Here is a 17503-nt window from a genome sequence, read left to right on the forward strand (position 1 = left end):
AACATGGCGTCCGCAATTCAATACTGTCTTTCCTCTTAGACTGTTGGTGGGAGTGTAAATTAGTTCAACCGTTGTGCAAAGCAGAGTGGTGGTTCCTCAAAGAGCTAAAAACAGAACAACCATTAAACCCAGCAATTCCATTACTGGTTATTGTTAGACTTCTCGCCGAGTTCAATGAGGAAACAGAGACCAGAGTGAGGAAATTAAAAGCCAATTTATTCGGCTCCCGGGCGAGGTTCTATGGTCCGGGAAGGGGCCAGAGAAGTCGCGCTTCTCTTCTTGCGGCGTGGGGTTTTATAGGGAATAGAGGTAGCTGATTGACTACGGGGGAAACAAAGACAAGGTAGTTCTATTGGTTATTAAAAGACTGGAGACGGGCTAGGTGAACAAAGCGGGGGCATTTCCATTGGGTATAAAGGGAGTGAGCACTGACGAGGGGCTGGCCGAGAACGTGCGGGGGGCTACTATAGGGCAGGTTCTTGGCGGGCTTTTTCAAAATTTCTGGCGGGTGCAGGGCTGAGATTGGAATGCGGAAATGGGAAAGGGGGAGTCCGCGTGGAGAGGGCAAATGCTGAGCAATGCGCTCAGAATGATGACATTAGTTTTTAGGCGCAGAGACGGGGGGGGGGGGGCGGGCATGTCCACTCGGCTCCCAAAGAGGCACCGGCCTTACAGTTATATACCCAAAGAAATGTAAATTGTTGTACCATAAAGACATAAGCACATGTATGTTCACTCCAGCATTATTCACAATAGCAAGAACAAAGAATCATCCTAAATCTCATCAATGGCAGATTGGATGAAGAAAATGTGGTACATATACACCATGGAATGCTATGCAGCCATAAAAAAGAACAAGACCATGTATTTTGCAAGAAATAGATGGAGCTGGAGGCCATTATCCTTATCAAATGCAGGAACAGAAAACCAAATACAGCATGTTCTCACTTATAAGCTCACTGTGAGCTAAATGATGAGAACACATGGACACAAAGAGGGAAGAACAGATACTGGGGCTTCCTTGAGAGTGGAGGGTGGGATGAGGAAGAGGATCAGAAAAAATAACTATTGGGTACTAGGCTTAATACCTGGGTGATGAAATAGTCTGTACAATAAACCCCTGTGACATGAGTTTACCTATAAAACAAACCTGCATTGTATCCTCGAACCTAAAATGAAAGTTAAAACAAAAAGACTGTCTTTCCTACCCTCTTCAGTGCCTCTTCCAGTGATACGAAGTTAAAACCAGGTACTGTGTGTGCTCACCTGATTTTTGGTTCTTACAAAGGTGCTTTTTGTGTGTGTAGATAGTTGTTGAATTTGGTGTTAATGCAAGGGAGGTGATCGGGGCCTTCTATTCCACCTTCTTGTTCTGCCTCTTCCCAGTTTCATTTTTGATTGTTCACCTTCCTCTTGTAAACCTGAGCTCCTTGTAGACTGGACAATGTCTTATTCATCTTTGATTTCCTGGTGCTCAGCGGGATGCCTGACAAACAGTCTATGTTCAGGAAATATTTGCTGGCCTGAATCAAACCACACTAGACTACTAATGAACATTTTAAAATTTAGTTTTTACAGCTACTCTGGGCATAGGTGTATCTGTGCCCAGAATAGTTTTATTTATTTTTTTTTTTAGAGATAGGGTCCTTCTCTGTTGCCCAAGCTGGAGTGCAGTGGTACCATCATAGCTCACTGCAGCCCCGACCTCCCGGACTTGAGCGGTCCTCTCACCTCAGCCATCTAAGTGGCTAGGACCACAAGTGTGAGCCACCAAGCCTGGCTAATTATTGTATTTTTTGTAGAGATGGATTTTTGCCACATTGCCCAGGCTGATCTCAAAATTATGAGTTCAAGTGATTCTCCTGCCTCGGCCTCCCTAAATGCTGGGGTTACAGGCATGAGCCACCATGCCCAGACCAGAAGAGTTATATATACAAGTTTGACAGTTGATTAAAGGGCTTGTGAAAGATACAGATTCCTGGGTCCCTCCCTAGAAATCCTGATACAAGAGATCTGGTAGGACGGCTGGAGCCTGGGAATCTGCATTTGTGACAAATGCCTCAGATGCTTCTGATACAGCTTGGGAACCAAAGACAGCTTGTAAACTAGTACATCCAATGCCTTAAGCACTTCAAATAGCCCGTGTATTTAAGGCTCGAAATGCCTTGAATCTTGATCTGAAAAGAATATATGATCATCCTAACATGTCAACTTACCAAGGAGGTTAAACTAGAAGATGGTAGTCTTCTTAAGAATCTTGGGTTGCAAATGGCTAGTCTTCTTGGTGAGTCTGCAGATTACTGAGAACTCCCTGACCCTGGCACTGTAAGAGACCTAACAAAGAAACTGTATGGGGGTGGGTGGGGAAGGGAAAAAAAAAAAACTGAATGGAAGACTTAGATCAAGAAGGATTTACTTGCCTTAGAAGAGTTTCAGAACCTGTTATCTGTTTACAAATTAACTGTTAAAAGGAGATGGGTTAAGGAGAGGAAAGGCGATGAAATGTGTTCATAGAAGAACAATAAATGGCCATGGTCTATAATCCTAGCACTTAGGGAGGCCCAACCAGGTGGATCGCTTGAGTTCAGAAGTTTGAGACCAGCTTGGGCAACATGGTGAAACCCCGTATGTACAAAAATTACAAAAATTAGACAGATGTAGTGGCTTGTACCTGTCTGTCATCCCACCACTTGGGGGCTCTCAGGCTGGAGGATTGCTTGAGCCCAGCAGGTGGGAGGTTGCAGTGAGCCGATACAGTGCCACTGCACTCTAGCTTGGGTGGCGGAGCTAGACCCTGTCTCAACAACAGCAACAACAACAACAACAAAAAGAAAAACAACGAAATGCTAATACGCATATGAGAGATTCCAGTTTTCCAATAAACAAAGAAATGCTCATTAAAACCACATTGAGAAATGGGAGAAAAACCCTGTAAACTGTCTGCAAATGTGAGTTCACTAGGCAAAAATTCATAATGAACTAAATGAGTAGGTGTCCCTAATTTTAAGTTAGTTGTCAGGGATGAATGACTAGCATTGTTAATTACACTTGTAATAATGTGAGCAACATTTTGCCTATGTGCTTTGTGGCACCTCTGCCAACACACTGGGATCCACCCCAAATCACTGACCACAACTTTAATCAAGACTGTCTAGGCTGGGCATGGTGGCTCATGCCTATGATCCTAGCACTCTGGAAGGCCAAGGCAAGAGAATTGCTTGAGTCCAGGAGTTTGAGAACAGCCTGGGCAACATAGTGAGACCCTGTTCTAGAAAAAAAAAAATTAGCCAGGCACAGAGGTGTGTGCCTGTAGTCCCAGCTACTCTCTCTCTGGAGCCTGAAGTGGAAGGATCACTTGAGCCTGGGAGGTCGAGGATGCAAAGTATGTCTGTGACGGCAGTGGCCATCCTATCTGATCCTCATTATACTTCTATTATCGAAGGAAGGTGGGAGGCACGTCCTTTCTTTTTTAGGCAGTTAGGTAACTGAAGCCGAAATGTATTGTAACAAATCCACCTGGCTGTAAAAGGCAGTGTGTGGAGGTGGAGCCCAGAGTTTCTGCCTCCACAGTTAAAAGCTCAGACAGGGCTTTGGGAGCAGGGCCTGCAAATCAAAAATGAAAGAACAACCTGTCTTGGAGCACTTGCAGGAGCTCAGGCTGCTCGGCTGGCGGGAAGCAAGGACCTTAGGAGATTCACTAGATCTGCGCCCCCGGCCTTAGCTAGAAGTAGGTGGGGCCAGGGACACTACATCTAATGAGGATCTAGAATAGCTAAGATTTGCGAAATACCGGCTTTCAAGTTCTCTGGTCTCCGCCCAAAGATGATTATCATATCTGAGGTAATGCACGCTGCTAAAGGGCAGGTCCCTCAGCGCCGGTTTCAAGAGCTGGGATGCGGCTGTAGCGGAGTCGGTGTCCGAGTGGAAACCTACTGGGGGTCGGGGGTTCCGCTTGGGGCGGTGGGAAACACCCCGGAAGAGGAGGCAGCTCTGTGATTCCGCTCCGAGCCAGCGGGAAAGGAGTTGGGAGGTGGCTTGAGCCGAGAACCGGGAGGAGAGAAGGTGCATTTCTGCGCCGCCAGGGGCGCGGATCGCAGACTGGGACCCTGACAAGCCAGGGGTCGCGGCTTTCCGAGGCGGCTGGAGAAGTGCCCAGACCGCAGTCCCTCCGCGCCCGTGCGCGTTCGCGTGCGCCCCGTGCTGGAGTCCCGGAGCGATGGCAGCGCTGGTTACGGTAAGCGCCCGCCCCGCCGCAGTCCGCTTCCTTCCCCAAAGCGGCGCCGCAAGGTACTTGCAGCCTCAAGCCCCGGCGCTGGCTCCTCCACCGCTGGCTTGGGGCGCAACAGGAAGTTCTGGGGGCTTGGAGAGGAAGGGCGCTTCTGGCCGCTGGGAGAGCGCTGGCGGCGCTTGGGAGAGTAGCAGAGATCCTGGGCATTCCTTGGTCTCGCCTATTTTGTCTGGACTTTCTCACACTGCGTTTGAAAAATAAACATCATTTATTGAGCACGTTGTATTTCAGAAGTAGTACAGGCTGCTTAGCAAACGTTAGCTCGTTTCAGCCCGCTCTGATAAGGGCACCTGCTCTGGAGCCAGGTGGCCTGAATTAGCATCCCACCCGCATCACTACCTGGGATCTTGGGCGAGTTAACCTCTGTGCTTCGGGTTTCTCATCTGGAAAATGGGATAATACGATTCACAGTTTCAGGATGAAATGAAATGCTGTAGGTTATTTGCACTTAGAATAATGCCTAACGTATTTAACAGGTTGAAAGAGTTTGCGATTCTTAATTATTTCATCCTGGCAGTAATCTTATAAGGTCCAAGTATCCTTTCTCTCCTATAGCCCCACCGGTTTACAGGTGAGGAAAATGAAGCCAAAGGAGAAAAGCAGATTTGAGATTTTAACTCAGGTCAGTGCTTTAAGACATGAGAACATGGATATTCTAGTCATATACATTATTGTGATTATTTGTTCTAGGGAGAAATGATCACCTTTAATTGCTAAAGTGGGAAACGAGTTATTCAATTTCTTTCCCCCTGTATACAAATTTTGATGTTTCACTGTTGTCTGCTTTGGGTTCTTACAGGACTGATAAAGCATTAGCTATTCTGGCCAGACTGGAATCTGGCCTTGGCTTTAAGAATCTGGCTGTTTCTTATGTTTCCCACCAGGAGTGGTAACCATCTGGGGTAGGAGTTAGCATGAGTAGTTTTGTTTTTTGGGGCCAAAACTGGGGACTAGTACCCTTTGATAGTGTTAAACTTGTCTTGATAGACAAGGATATGAACAACATTTGAGATGATTATCCCAGAGGAGAAGGGAAAGAACCGGGCAATATGTTGTAGTTTGCCACAAATTTTGGTTTTATCCTGCCTATTTACAATTCTCTATCATAGTTAATTTTTTTGGTTAAGACATCTACTCCAAAACTATCAGCAATTTGGTAAATACTGTGTCTGAAATATGGCTTCATTCTTTTTCCTTTTTTTTTTTTTCCACATTTCTTTTTTTCTTTTTTTTGAGACAGAGTCTTGCTCTGTTGCCCAGGCTGGAGTGCAGTGGCACGATCTCGGCTCACTGCAACCTCCTCCTCCCAGGTTCAAGCAATTCTCTGCCTCAGCCTCCCAAGTAACTGGAATTACAGGTGCCTGCTACCATGCCCGGCTATTTTTTGCATTTTTAGTAGAGACAGAGTTTCACTGTCTTGGCCAGGCTGGTCTTCAGCTCCTGACCTCATGATCCAGCTGCCTCAGCCTCCCAAAGTGGTAGGATTACAGGCATGAGCCACCGTGCCCGGCCTCAAATTTCTTACTTTTAATTTAATTTTTTTTTGAGACAAGGTCTTGCTGTGTTGCTTAGGCTGGTCTTGAACTCCTGGGCTCAAGCAATCCTCTTTGGCCTCCCAAAGTGCCAAGATTACAGGCCTGAGCCACCGTGCCAGACCTCACTGTGTTTTAAATCATGAGATTTCAGTATAAACAGCCCAAATAATCTGAGTGACTTTCATTATACTTCTGGTAGAATCATAACCATGCTGGAACTGAAAGTGACCATCCTACTTATAACTCAGTTGTTTCTTTGTGGCACATCAGAAGTCTACATGGCAACTGTTTGCTGTAAAATCCATCACTGTTAGGTAAAATATTATGATGTGAGTCTCAGTAGTGCCTTTTTTCTTCTTGGTTTTGTTAAAGTTTTATGTACTCATTGTTCAGAATCAATTACTTCAATAAAGTTAATTTCTGAAAATAGTAGAACCCTCCATCATTTCTTGCTTTTTAAGAGAAGTAATCATGTTCATCTTATTTAGCTAGTTACTGCTTGTCCGTATCTCTAGATATTCCTTGTAATTGCCTCTTCTTGGTTTTTCAGGTTTACTCATCATGAATTGGCTTTCCTGCATGAAATGTGTGGATTTAACTCTTCTGCTTTCCTGCCACTGCCACTTACATGCATCCTACCTGTTCCTTCTATAGATCCTCTGAATATAGTTGTCTCATAATTTTTGGTTAGGTCAATATTTAGTTGTTAGGTTAACATTATTATGCCTCCCTATATGCTATTAAGAGCTGAGTTATATAGTATACAATCATTACTTTCCCTTTCTTTCTTGTTTTTTCTCAGAGTTGTCTCTCTGTGTTTGCAGAGTTTTCACCAATTTAATTACAAGTTCTTTGCCAGTTGTTTAAATCTTCTCTCAAGAGGTCCAGTGCAACAGCTATTTTAATCAGTTTTATTTCTGACACAGCATTCTTATCTGCTTTGCCAGTTCAGACTGCTTGCTCTTGATGTTTGATGCACAGCTATTGCCTTGGGCTCTCTCTTCACCATCGTTTGGGGATTGATTCACTTTGCATCTCTGTTATGCTGGTTCCTGTTTCCTGTATCCCTTAGTCATTTTTGATTTCTTCTATCATTTTGATGGAGCATATTCTCCAGTAGCTTTCTAAGAAAAGGTATATGTAAGGTTAACAGAATTGAATGTATTTTTTTCCTTGATTCTATATCACAGAAAAGAATTGTCCAGATGTTTTTTCCTTAAAAAATTTTTTCACTAACAATACAAAAATAATTTTTTGTTGTAAATAATTCAAATACTACAAATAGAAATCCAAATAGAAAGTTTGCTTTCTACCCCTCAACCACTCCCCGTCTGATCCAGAGGTAATCAAACTGTTGAATTTGGAGCATATTATTTAGGTGTGCTTTCACATACAGATATATTTATTTTGATTTGTGCATGTGCTTTTATTTAATTTAATTTAATTTTATTTTATTGAGATGGAATCTCATTATGTTGCCCATGCTAGTCTTGAACTCCTGAGCTCAGGGGTATCCTCCTACCTCAACCTCTTAAGTATCTGGAATTACAAACACATGTCCCCATGCCTGGCTTTGCATGTGTTTTTAAATAAATTGAATCATATTGTATATATTGATCTGTAACTTGTTTCACTTAACGGTAGTTTCTGGAGATTTTTCCACGTCAATACACATTAGTGCTTTCTTGAATAGTGTGTTCAGATGAGCTGGAGTGATCGAGATCATGGGCATAGCATTTTCTCATCATGACCAGTCACAAATACTGAGTGTTATGTGCCAAGCTCTGTTCCAGAATCTAGAAATATACAGTGAACAAAACTTTTATTTTTGAGATAGAAAGGGATAGTGAGATGCTTCTTGATGAAACTGAGCTCAGTTTCAGTTTCAGTTAACTTGTTTTTTCTTTCCTAGAGTGCAAATATAAAATCACATCTCTTTTTCTCTTGGTATAAAATCATAATCATTAAAAATTGAGCAGGCCGGGCATGGTGGCTCACGCCTGTAATCCCAGCACTTTGGGAGGCTGAGGTGGGCAGATCACAAGGTCAGGAGTTTGAGACCAGTCTGGACAATATGGTGAAACCCCGTCTCTACTAAAAATACAAAAAAAATTAGCCAGGTGTGGTGGTGCATGCCTGTAATCTCTGGAGAGGCTGAGGTAGGATAATGTGCAGAAAGCAGAAACTGGAACCCTACCTGTCACCTTACACTAAAATTAACTCCAGATGGATCAAAGATTTAAACATAAAACTGAACACCATAAAAACACTAGAAGAAAACATAGGCAAAACCATCCAGGACATAGGAATAGGTAAGGACTTCATGACTAAAACACCAAAAGCAATGGCAATAAAAGCCAAAATAGATAAATAGGATCTAATTAAACTCCAGAGCTTCTGTACAGCAAAAGAAACAGTCATTAGAGTGAACCAGCAACCAACAGAATGGGAAAAACTTTTTGCAATCTACCCATCTGACAAAGGGCTAATATCCAGAATCTACAAAGAACTGAAACAGATATACAAGAAAAAAACAAACAACCCCATTCAAAAGTGGGTGAAGGATATGAACAGACACTTTACAAAAGAAGACATATATGAGGCCAACAAACATGAAAAAATGTTCATCACCACTGGTCATTAGAGAAATGCAAATCAAAACCACACTGAGATATTATCTCACACCATTTAGAATGGGGATCATTAAAAAATCTGGAGACAGCAGATGCTGGAGAGGATGTGGAGAAATAGGAACACTCTTACACTGTTGGTGGGAGTGTAAATCAGTTCAACCATTGTGGAAGACAGTGTGGCGATTTCTCAAGGATCTAGAAATAGAAATTCCATTTGACCCAGCAATCCCCTTACTGGGTATATACCTGAAGAACTATAAATCGTTCTACTATAAAGACACATGTACACATATGTTCATTGCAGCCTTGTGTACAATAGCAAAGATGTGGAACCAACCCAAATGCCCATCAATGATAGACTGGACAAAGAAAATGTGGTACATATACACCGTGGAATACTATGCAGCCACTAAAAACAATGAGTTCATGTCCTTTGTAGGGACTTGGATGAATCTGGAAACCATCATTCTCAGCAAACTGACACAAGAACAGAAAGCCAAACACTGTATGTTCTCACTCATAGGTGGGTGTTGAACAACGAGAACACGTGGACTCAGGGAGAGGAGCATCACACACAGGGGACAGTTGAGGGGGGTAGGGGAGAGACAGTGGGGGGTGGGGAGGTAGGGGAGGGTAGGGAGGGATAACATGAGGAGAAATGCCAGATATAGTATACACCTAAAGTAAAATAAAAAAAAAATACATTTGCTTTATATTTTGGGGTGCCCTTTTGGGTGCATATATGTTTAGAATTGTTATACCTTCTTGCCAAATTGATTGCTTTATATAATTATATAGTGATCTTTTTTGTCTCTTTTAACTTTTTTAACTTAAAGTTTGTTTCATCTGATATAAATATGGTTATTTATGCTTGTGTTTGGTTTCTGTTTGCATGGAATATCTTTTTCCATTCCTTTACTTTCAGTCTATATCTGTCTTTGTAGGTGAGATGAATTTCTTACAAGTAGCATATAGTTGGATCTTTTATTTCTTAATTAGAATTTTTTTTTTTTTTAAACAGATGGGGTCTCGCAATGTTGACCAGGCTGGTCTTGAACTCCTGGCCTCAAGCGATCCTCCCATTTGGGCCTCCTAAAGTGCAAGCCACCACTCCCAGCCAGGGTCATTGTTTTTTTCCAATCCATTCAGCCAGTCTATATATTTTAAGTGAAAATTTAAACAGTTTACTTTCATGGTTATTATTGATCTGAGAGCACTTATTCCTGTCATTTTATTAAATAATATCTGGTTGTTCTGTATATCTTTAGTTCCTTTCTTTCTCTCTTATTGTTTATCATTGTGGTTTGGTGGTAATCTGTAGTGGTAACATTTGAGCACTTTCTCTTCCTTATTTGTGTGTTTGCCCTATTAGTGAGTTTTATACTTTTGTGTATTTTCATGATGGTAGATATTGTCCTTTTGCTTCTATGTGCAGAGAACCTACTTAAACATTTCTTATAGAACTGGTCTAGTGGTCATGAATTTCTTCAGCTTTTGCTTTTCTGGGAAAGACTTTACTTCTCATTTATTTATGAAGGATAGCATTGCTGGGAATAGTATCTTTGGATGGTAGCACTTTTTTTCAGAATTTTGAATATATTATTTCTTTCTCTCCTGGTTTGTAAAGTTTCTGTTGAGAAATTTGCTGTCAGTCTGATGGGGGTTTATATATAAATCACTGGACATTTTTCTTTTGCTGTTTTTAGAATTTAGAATTCTCTCAGTTTGACTATAATGTGCCCTGGAAAAAATCTTTTTGAATTGTATCTTTTGGGCAATCTCTGAGATTCCTGTTTCTGGATGTCTAAATATCTTGCTAGACTTGGGAAGTTTTCAGCTATTATTTCATTAAATAGTTTTCTATTCCTTTTGTTTTCTCTTCCCCTTCTAAAGCCCCAAAATTTTGAATATTTGGCTGTTTTATGGTGCCTCATATGTCACGTAGACTTTATTTATTCTTTTAAATTATTTTTTCTTTATTTTTGTCTGTGTCAGGAAACATACTCATTTCTCTTCTACTTTTACACCACAACAATCAGCACAGAGGACTTCTGTGACCAAATATGTGTGTGGGAGTTATGGCTTTAAATGAGGCTGCCTTTCCTAAGATTATAGGAATGAGCCACCACACCTGGCTGAGCTTCTTTAATGCCACTAGTTTGAATTCTTTTTCCTGGATTGTATGAATTTCTTCATTGAAATCTATTGCTGGATATACCTTTTACAGGCAATGATGACTTAGAAAAAATAAAAAAAAGAAAAATCTATTGCTGGATAATTACTGTGTTCCTTTGAAATTATCACATTTCCTTGCTTTTTCGTTTCTTGTGTCCTTATATTGATATCTGTGCATCTGGCATAACCATTTGCTTCTTCCCATCTTTTGAATTTGCTTGTGTAGGGGAGAACCATATTCTGAAGATGTTTATGTGTTGGTGTTTAGGTAGGGCACTTTGGCTTTGATTCTGGGTATCTGCAGTAGTGTAGTGTCTGTATGATTTCTTCAGCTGTAAACGGTATCAGCAGTGTCTGAGATTTGCTCAGTGGCTTCGGGTGTGATTGTTAGTGGAGGCTGTGGTGAAGTTTTGCTGGGGATGGGGACATATGGTGGGCCAGTCCTTGGGCCCCAGTGGTGATAGCAGTGAGCTGAATTTGCCAGTTCGTGAGCCCCTGGGTGGCACATGCTGGCACTGGTGTTAGTGGGGCCAGGTGAGCTGATTCTTGGGCCTGCAGGTGGCTTTCTTGGGTGCTGACAGTGGCACTGGTGGGATAGGCAGGTAGGTATGTCCTTGAGCCCCTGGACAGTGGGTGTGGTGTGAGTGATGACAGTAGCAGTGGTGAGACAATCCTCTGGTTCCCAAGTGATCCATGCTGGTGTTGGCAGTGGGTACGATGGGCTAGGTGGGTCAGTCCCCAGGCTGCAGGTGGTGTGTGTGGGTGCAGCTGTGGTGGTAGTGGCAGGTTGGTTGGGTCTGTTGTCAGGCTCCTAGGAGGAGTGCTCAGGTGCCAACTGTGGTGGTTGGGGCAGGTGATCCCTAGGCCCCTGGATAGTATGCTCCGGCACTGGGTGGGGTGGAGCTGGGCAGGGTGGGCTTCTCCTTAGGCCCCTTATGGTGCCTGTAGTCACTGGCTGTGGTAGGAGAGGTGATCTCCAGTCCCCTGGCAGAATGCTTGAATTGGGGTGGCAGCGACTACGTTGTGGCCCTGCTGCTGGGGAGCGCAGAGTTGTTTCAGTGGCAGCAGCTATAAATAGGCAGCAGGGGAAAGCTAGCTTGGCTCCAGATTGTGGCTTTCAATGAGGCTGCCTTTCCTCAGGGCACTTTCAAATGTGTGGTGACCCCAATACTGAGCATGGTGGGGTCACTGCTAATGGCTCATGGTTTGGCCCTGTAGGCAGCAGCAAGCAGTGGAGGTGGCTGTGGGCAGGGGATGTCAATGAGGCTCCAGGGATATGAAGATGCAGAGCTGTTGAGCCCCAAGACAGGATGCAGTCTGGTGGGGGCTGGGCTCTAAAAATGGCACCTTGCTGTAGCTGCTTTGAATCCACAGTGTGTGTGGGACTCTGTGAGCTCCTTCTCTGGAGCAATGCCATCACACGGTCTCCAGGCAGCTCCCCATGTCAGTCCCATGGCCCACTTGAGTCCAGGGGCTTTTTCCCTGTGGCTACCTCGTATCTTACTTGTCCATTAATCGGTTGATGGATATTCAGGTTGTTTCTACTTTTTGACAATTATGAATAATGCTGGTATAAACATTTGTATACAAGTTTTTGTGTAGACATATGTTTTCATTTCTTTTGGGGCAATACCTAGGAGTCACATTTCTGGGTCATATGATAACTCTTGTGTTTGGCCTTTTGAGGAACTGCGAGAATTTGTTCCAAAGCAACTGTATCATTTTCCATGATCACCAGCAGTCCATGATAGTTCCAGTTTCTCCCTATTCTTTGTATTGTCTGACTTTTTGATTATAGCATAGCCTCCTAGCGGGTATGAAGAGGTACCTCATGGTTTTGCATTTCCCTGATGACTAATGATTTTGAGCATCTTTTCATGGGCTTGTTAGCCATTTGTTCTTTGGAGAACTATGTAGATCCTTTGTGTGGTACTTATTTTTGATCCAGCGCTTCAGATTATCTCCCGGAAAATGTACATATCCACATAAAAGTTAGTATACAGTTTCTAAGAGTTCATGACCCTTCCAGTATCTCTAAGGGCCCAAGGCTTCTCATGGAGAACATGCTATGTGGCAGATGTTTTTCAGGGCATTACATATACTTGGTCTCACCCATTATTATTATGTACCAGATTTGTGTGGTGATCAGATATTCAGGAAAAAGACTGGCCAACCCTAAAACACCACACTGCTTCAGAGATTGGTATTAGCACAAGTGTTGTGGGTAAGTGATGATAAAGTGAAGTTGCTACGGGAATGAACTCAAATCAGACTGCCTATATATGAATCCTGATGTCACTTTTATGAGCTGTTGTGTCCCTGAGGGAAATTACTCAACCTGTCTAAGATTCAGTATCCTCATTCATAAAATGAGGTTAATAACTGCACCCAAGTACTCATGCAATTTAAGTGCGTTAATAAACAAAATGTTTTACATCGTCCAGGTGGGCACATAGTAAGTGCTGAATAAATTGTTACCCTGGCTGGGCACGGTGGCTCACGCCTGTAATCCCAGCACTTTGGGAGACTGAGGTGGGTGGATCGCCTGAGGTCAGGAGTTCAAGGCCAGCCTGACCGACATGGTGAAATCCCGTCTCTACTAAAAATACAAAAAAAATTAGCCAGGCATGGTGATGCCTGCCTGTAATCCCAGCTACTTGGGAAGTTGAGGTAGGATAATTGCTTGAACCTGGGAAGCAGAGGTTGTAGTGAGCCATGATCATGCCATTGCATTCCAGCCTGAGCGACAAGAGCGAAAATCCTTCTCAAAATAAATAAATAAATAGTTACCCTGCAGCTAATATATCACAGACCAGGTTGGCCTTTGAATATGAAAACATCTTTCTTTTTTGGGGGTAAGTAGATATCTCGTATTGATCTTTTAAAGGGCCAAGAAGTTTTTGTAAATTGAGTCTTGTAATCTTCTCAAAAAAGAGAATTTTATTCTTTTCTTTTTTTGAGACAGAGTTTCACTATTTTGTACAGGCTGGAGTGTAATGGCCCGATCTCCGTTCACTGCAACCTCCACCTCCCAGGTTCAAGTGATTCTCCTGCCTCAGCCTCCTGAGTAGCTGGGATTACAGGCATGCGCCACCACGCCCAGCTAATTTTGTATTTTAAGTAGAGACAGGGTTTCTCTATGTTGGTCAGGCTGGTCTTGAACTCCCGACCTCAGGTGATCCACCTGTCTCAGCCTCTCAAAGTGTTGAGATTACAGACATGAACCATCATACCTGTTGAGAATTTTCTTCTTAGATAAGCTTAAGGTCAGAGGGTACTTCACAGATCCTTAGCCTGTTGAAGTTAATCCTTTCTAACCTTTGTCACCACTGTTAGTGTCTGCTTTAGAGGGATTTTCAAACAAAAGAAATCAAATTTTAACCTTTGTCCTTATCCGGCAGTTTTTGTTCTTTCGCCCCAAGATCAAGCAAGTAGAGAGAATGGGGTCCAAAGTCTTTAAATTTTAAAATCTTTCTAAAATTAACTAGTGTTTTTAAGACAGTCTTAAGAAAGGCAAACTAGGAGGGAATAATTATTGACGTAAGACTTTATAGACCGTATCTTTATTCTTTTTTTTGTTTTTGTTTTTTGAGATTGAGTCAAGTTCTGTCGCCCAGGCTGGAGTGCAGTGGTACAGTCTCAGCTCACTGCAACCTCCACATCCCAGGTTCAAGATATTCCCCTACCTCAGCCTCCTGAGTAGCTGTAACTATAGGCATGTGCTACCACGCCTGGCTGATTTTTGTATTTTTAGTAGAGTCGGGTTTTCACCACATTGGCCAGGCTAGTCTCCAGCTCCTAGCCTCAGATGATCTGCCCACCTCGGCCTCCCAAAGTGCTGGGATTATAGGCATGAGCCACCACACCCAGCCCTCCTTCAAGTTTAACTGAAGGGAAGGGCTGCTGTATAATGCAGGCCAAGATCTCTGAATTCCAGTGTTTTATCAGTTTTGTTCTCTAACATACAGATGATGATGGTGGTTTTAATAATTATTTATTTATTTGATGTCCTGGGTTTGTAACTAGAAGTGGCTAAAGTAAAATATTCCTTCTTATAATACAATTACGTAGTGGCTCATGCCTAGTAATTTCAGCATTTTGGGAGGCTGTGGTGGGCGAATCACCTGAGGTCAGGATTTTGAGACCACCCTGGCCAACACAGCAAAACACTGACTCTACTAAAAATACAAAAAAAAAAAAAAAAAAAAAATTAGCTGAGCATGGTGGTGCATGCCTGTAATCCCAGCTACTCGGGAGGCTGAGGTAGGAGAATCACTTGAACTCTGGAGGCAGAGGTTGCATGAGCCAAGATTGCACTATTGCACTCCAGCCTGAGGGACAGAGCAAGACTGTCTCAAAAAAAACCAATTATAAAATATTATGAGCATTTGAGTGACACATTCTTAAAAAAAAAAGAAAAAAACTGCCTTGCTTTTGTTTAATCTCTCTTTTATGATTGCTTTTTTGGGTCATTGGGTCATTTCAAAGTCTCTTTCTTATGGATAAAATATATTTCTTCTCACCTTACAATATCAGAGGAAATTAAATACGAAAGACACTTCTTTAGAATCAAAATCCAATGAAAATGGAAACCTGTTCTGGAGTTGCACTCCTTGGTGACTTAAAGAAAGGCATCATGTGGGCAGCTGTGCTCCCTTTCCTTCCTGAATTGAACTGAAAGTACAGGCAGTCTCTGAACAACACTGGAAACTTGAATATCATGTGTTCCAGCAAGGAAGAGAAGTTGGGAAATTTCAGCCTAGTGAATGATAGTGTCGTATCTGCCAATCTCTGTTAACTCGTAGGATTCTTGATATCCCACTGACAGACTTCTGAGTCTCAACTTCCTGGACCACCCTAATTCATTTTTTTTTTTTTTTTTTTTGAGGCAGAGTCTCGGTCGCCCAGACTGGAGTACAGTGGCACAGTCTTGGCTCACTGCAATCTCTGCCTCCTGGGTTCAAGTGATTCTCCTGCCTCAGCCTCCTGAGTATCTAGGATTACATGCATGCACCACCATACCTGGCTAATTTTTGTATTTTTAGGAGACTTAGGGTTTGTTGGCAAGGTTGGTCTTGAACTCCTGACCTCAGGTGATCTGCCTGCCTCAACATCCCAAAGTGCTAGGATTACAGGCGTGAGCCACTGTGCCCAGCCTGGGCTGCCTTAATTCTATTAAGACATCTTCCTCTTAAAGTTTTAGGGAAATCAGTTCTTTTGAATGTGAGGTTTTTTTTGTTTGTTTTGTTTTTTTGAATAAAAGACTTGTCGGTACCCTACCCTAAATCTTTAAGTTACAAAAAAAATCTCGAAGATTTTTAAGATCTTTTAAATTAAAAGATTTTTTTTTCCTGTTAAAAAGTTTAAAATTCTAAATGTTAAAATAAAAAATCATCTAAGTTAAGATGAACCCCTCAAAGATTAAGATAAAAATCTTAAGGTAAATTATTTAGGGGAGAGGATATTCTTAATTGATAATTGTTGGAAATTTCTTAGAAAAGAGTCCCCCAAGGGCTGGGGGCGGTGGCTCACACATGTAATCCCAGCACTTTGAGAGGCCGAGGTGGGCAGATCACCTGAGGTTGGGAGTTCGAGACCAGCCTGACCAACATGGAGAAACCCCGCCTCTATTAAAAATACAAAATTAGCCAGGTGTGGTGGCGCATGCCTGTAATCCCAACTACTCAGGAGGCTGAGGCAGGAGAATTGCTTCAGATCAGGAGGCAGAGGTTGCAGTGAGCTGAGATCACACCACTGCACTCCAGCCTGGGAAACAAGAGCTAAACTCCATTTCAAAAAAAAGAAAGAAAGAAAACAGTCTCCAGAAATTGCATCCTGTGGAAACAAGTCTGTAATACCCCCAGAGAAAATCCTTGATCAGATATATTTTGGGAAACAGACAGTTTCTCCCTTCTGGAGAGTTATAATACTTGTTTGTGCTTGAACAGCCACAAAACATTCTCCTTTCCAATTTTAATATATGTGACGCCCAGGAGCGCACATTTTCTTTTTCTCCCATGTAATACAGTATCTTCTGCAGGCTGTCCTGCAGACAGCTCCCTTGTCTTTGAAGTTGTAGAATACAGTGGGTCTAACTAGGTCATGCCAGTACAGGGCAGGGGATAAGCACAGAAGACTCAGGCTCAGAGAGCATGGGGAAGGAGGTCCTGACTCAGACTTGAGAGTTTCCCGAGGTTTTCTAGGGGGCACAGTGTCTAAGTTGGTGGAGAAAGGAGGGAAGTGGAGAGTATTCTAAGTGGAGAGAACAGTGTGTAGAGAATATCTGTGGGTGAATTCAGAGAATTCAAAGTTTCTCAATGTATTTAGTATGCAGAGATGGAGTCAGGTAGGAGCCAGAGCACACAAGATGTGATAGGCAGTGCACTGCAAAGCATATGAAGGACTTTAAAACTGTATCTTGAGGATAATGGTGAACTCTTGAAACGTTTTATGTGATAATGACTTGTTCACTTTATTTTACAAGGTTATAAGCTTTATTATAGAGAATGGATTGAAGAGCAAATTGGAAACAGAAAGGCCTGGGAGGCAATGTAGACAAGAATTTATGGTCATTTTAACTAGGGCAGTGGCAATATAGATGCAGGAGGTGGGCAGATACAAGAGGTTTTTAAGAGAGAGAATCAGACTCCATGTGGTGGCCCATGCCTGTAATCCCAGCACTTTGAGAGGCTGAGGCTGGCAGATCACTTGAGCTCAGGAGTTTGAAATCAGCCTGGCCAACACAGGGGAACCCTGTCTCTACAAAACACACACACACACACACACACACAGACACACAGGCACACACACACACACACACACACTCTCTCTCTCTGTCTCTTTCTCTCTCTCTCTCTCAGCTGGGTGTGGTA

The 17503-nt window shown here is 42.7% G+C and overlaps 1 protein-coding gene across 15 annotated transcripts in view; it reads left to right on the forward strand.

The window, feature by feature from the left end:
- Positions 1 to 3617: 3617 nt before the first annotated feature.
- The window catches only part of TRPM6 (transient receptor potential cation channel subfamily M member 6), a 247770-nt gene continuing 233884 nt past the window's right edge, over positions 3618 to 17503 (forward strand). For all 15 annotated transcript variants that reach the window (XR_010337037.1, XR_010337031.1, XR_010337032.1 and 12 more), the window contains exon 1: positions 3618 to 3840. Coding sequence is in view for 1 of the 15 variants with exons in the window: in XM_012454052.3 (XP_012309475.2) it covers positions 3823 to 3840 (18 nt within the window). In the remaining 14 variants the exon portion in view is untranslated. The remainder of the gene's footprint in view (positions 3841 to 17503) is intronic.

Source organism: Aotus nancymaae, unplaced genomic scaffold (assembly GCF_030222135.1).
Source record: "Aotus nancymaae isolate 86718 unplaced genomic scaffold, 86718_ANA_hifiasm-v0.15.2.pri h1tg000041l, whole genome shotgun sequence".
Classification (NCBI taxonomy): Eukaryota; Metazoa; Chordata; class Mammalia; order Primates; family Aotidae; genus Aotus; species Aotus nancymaae.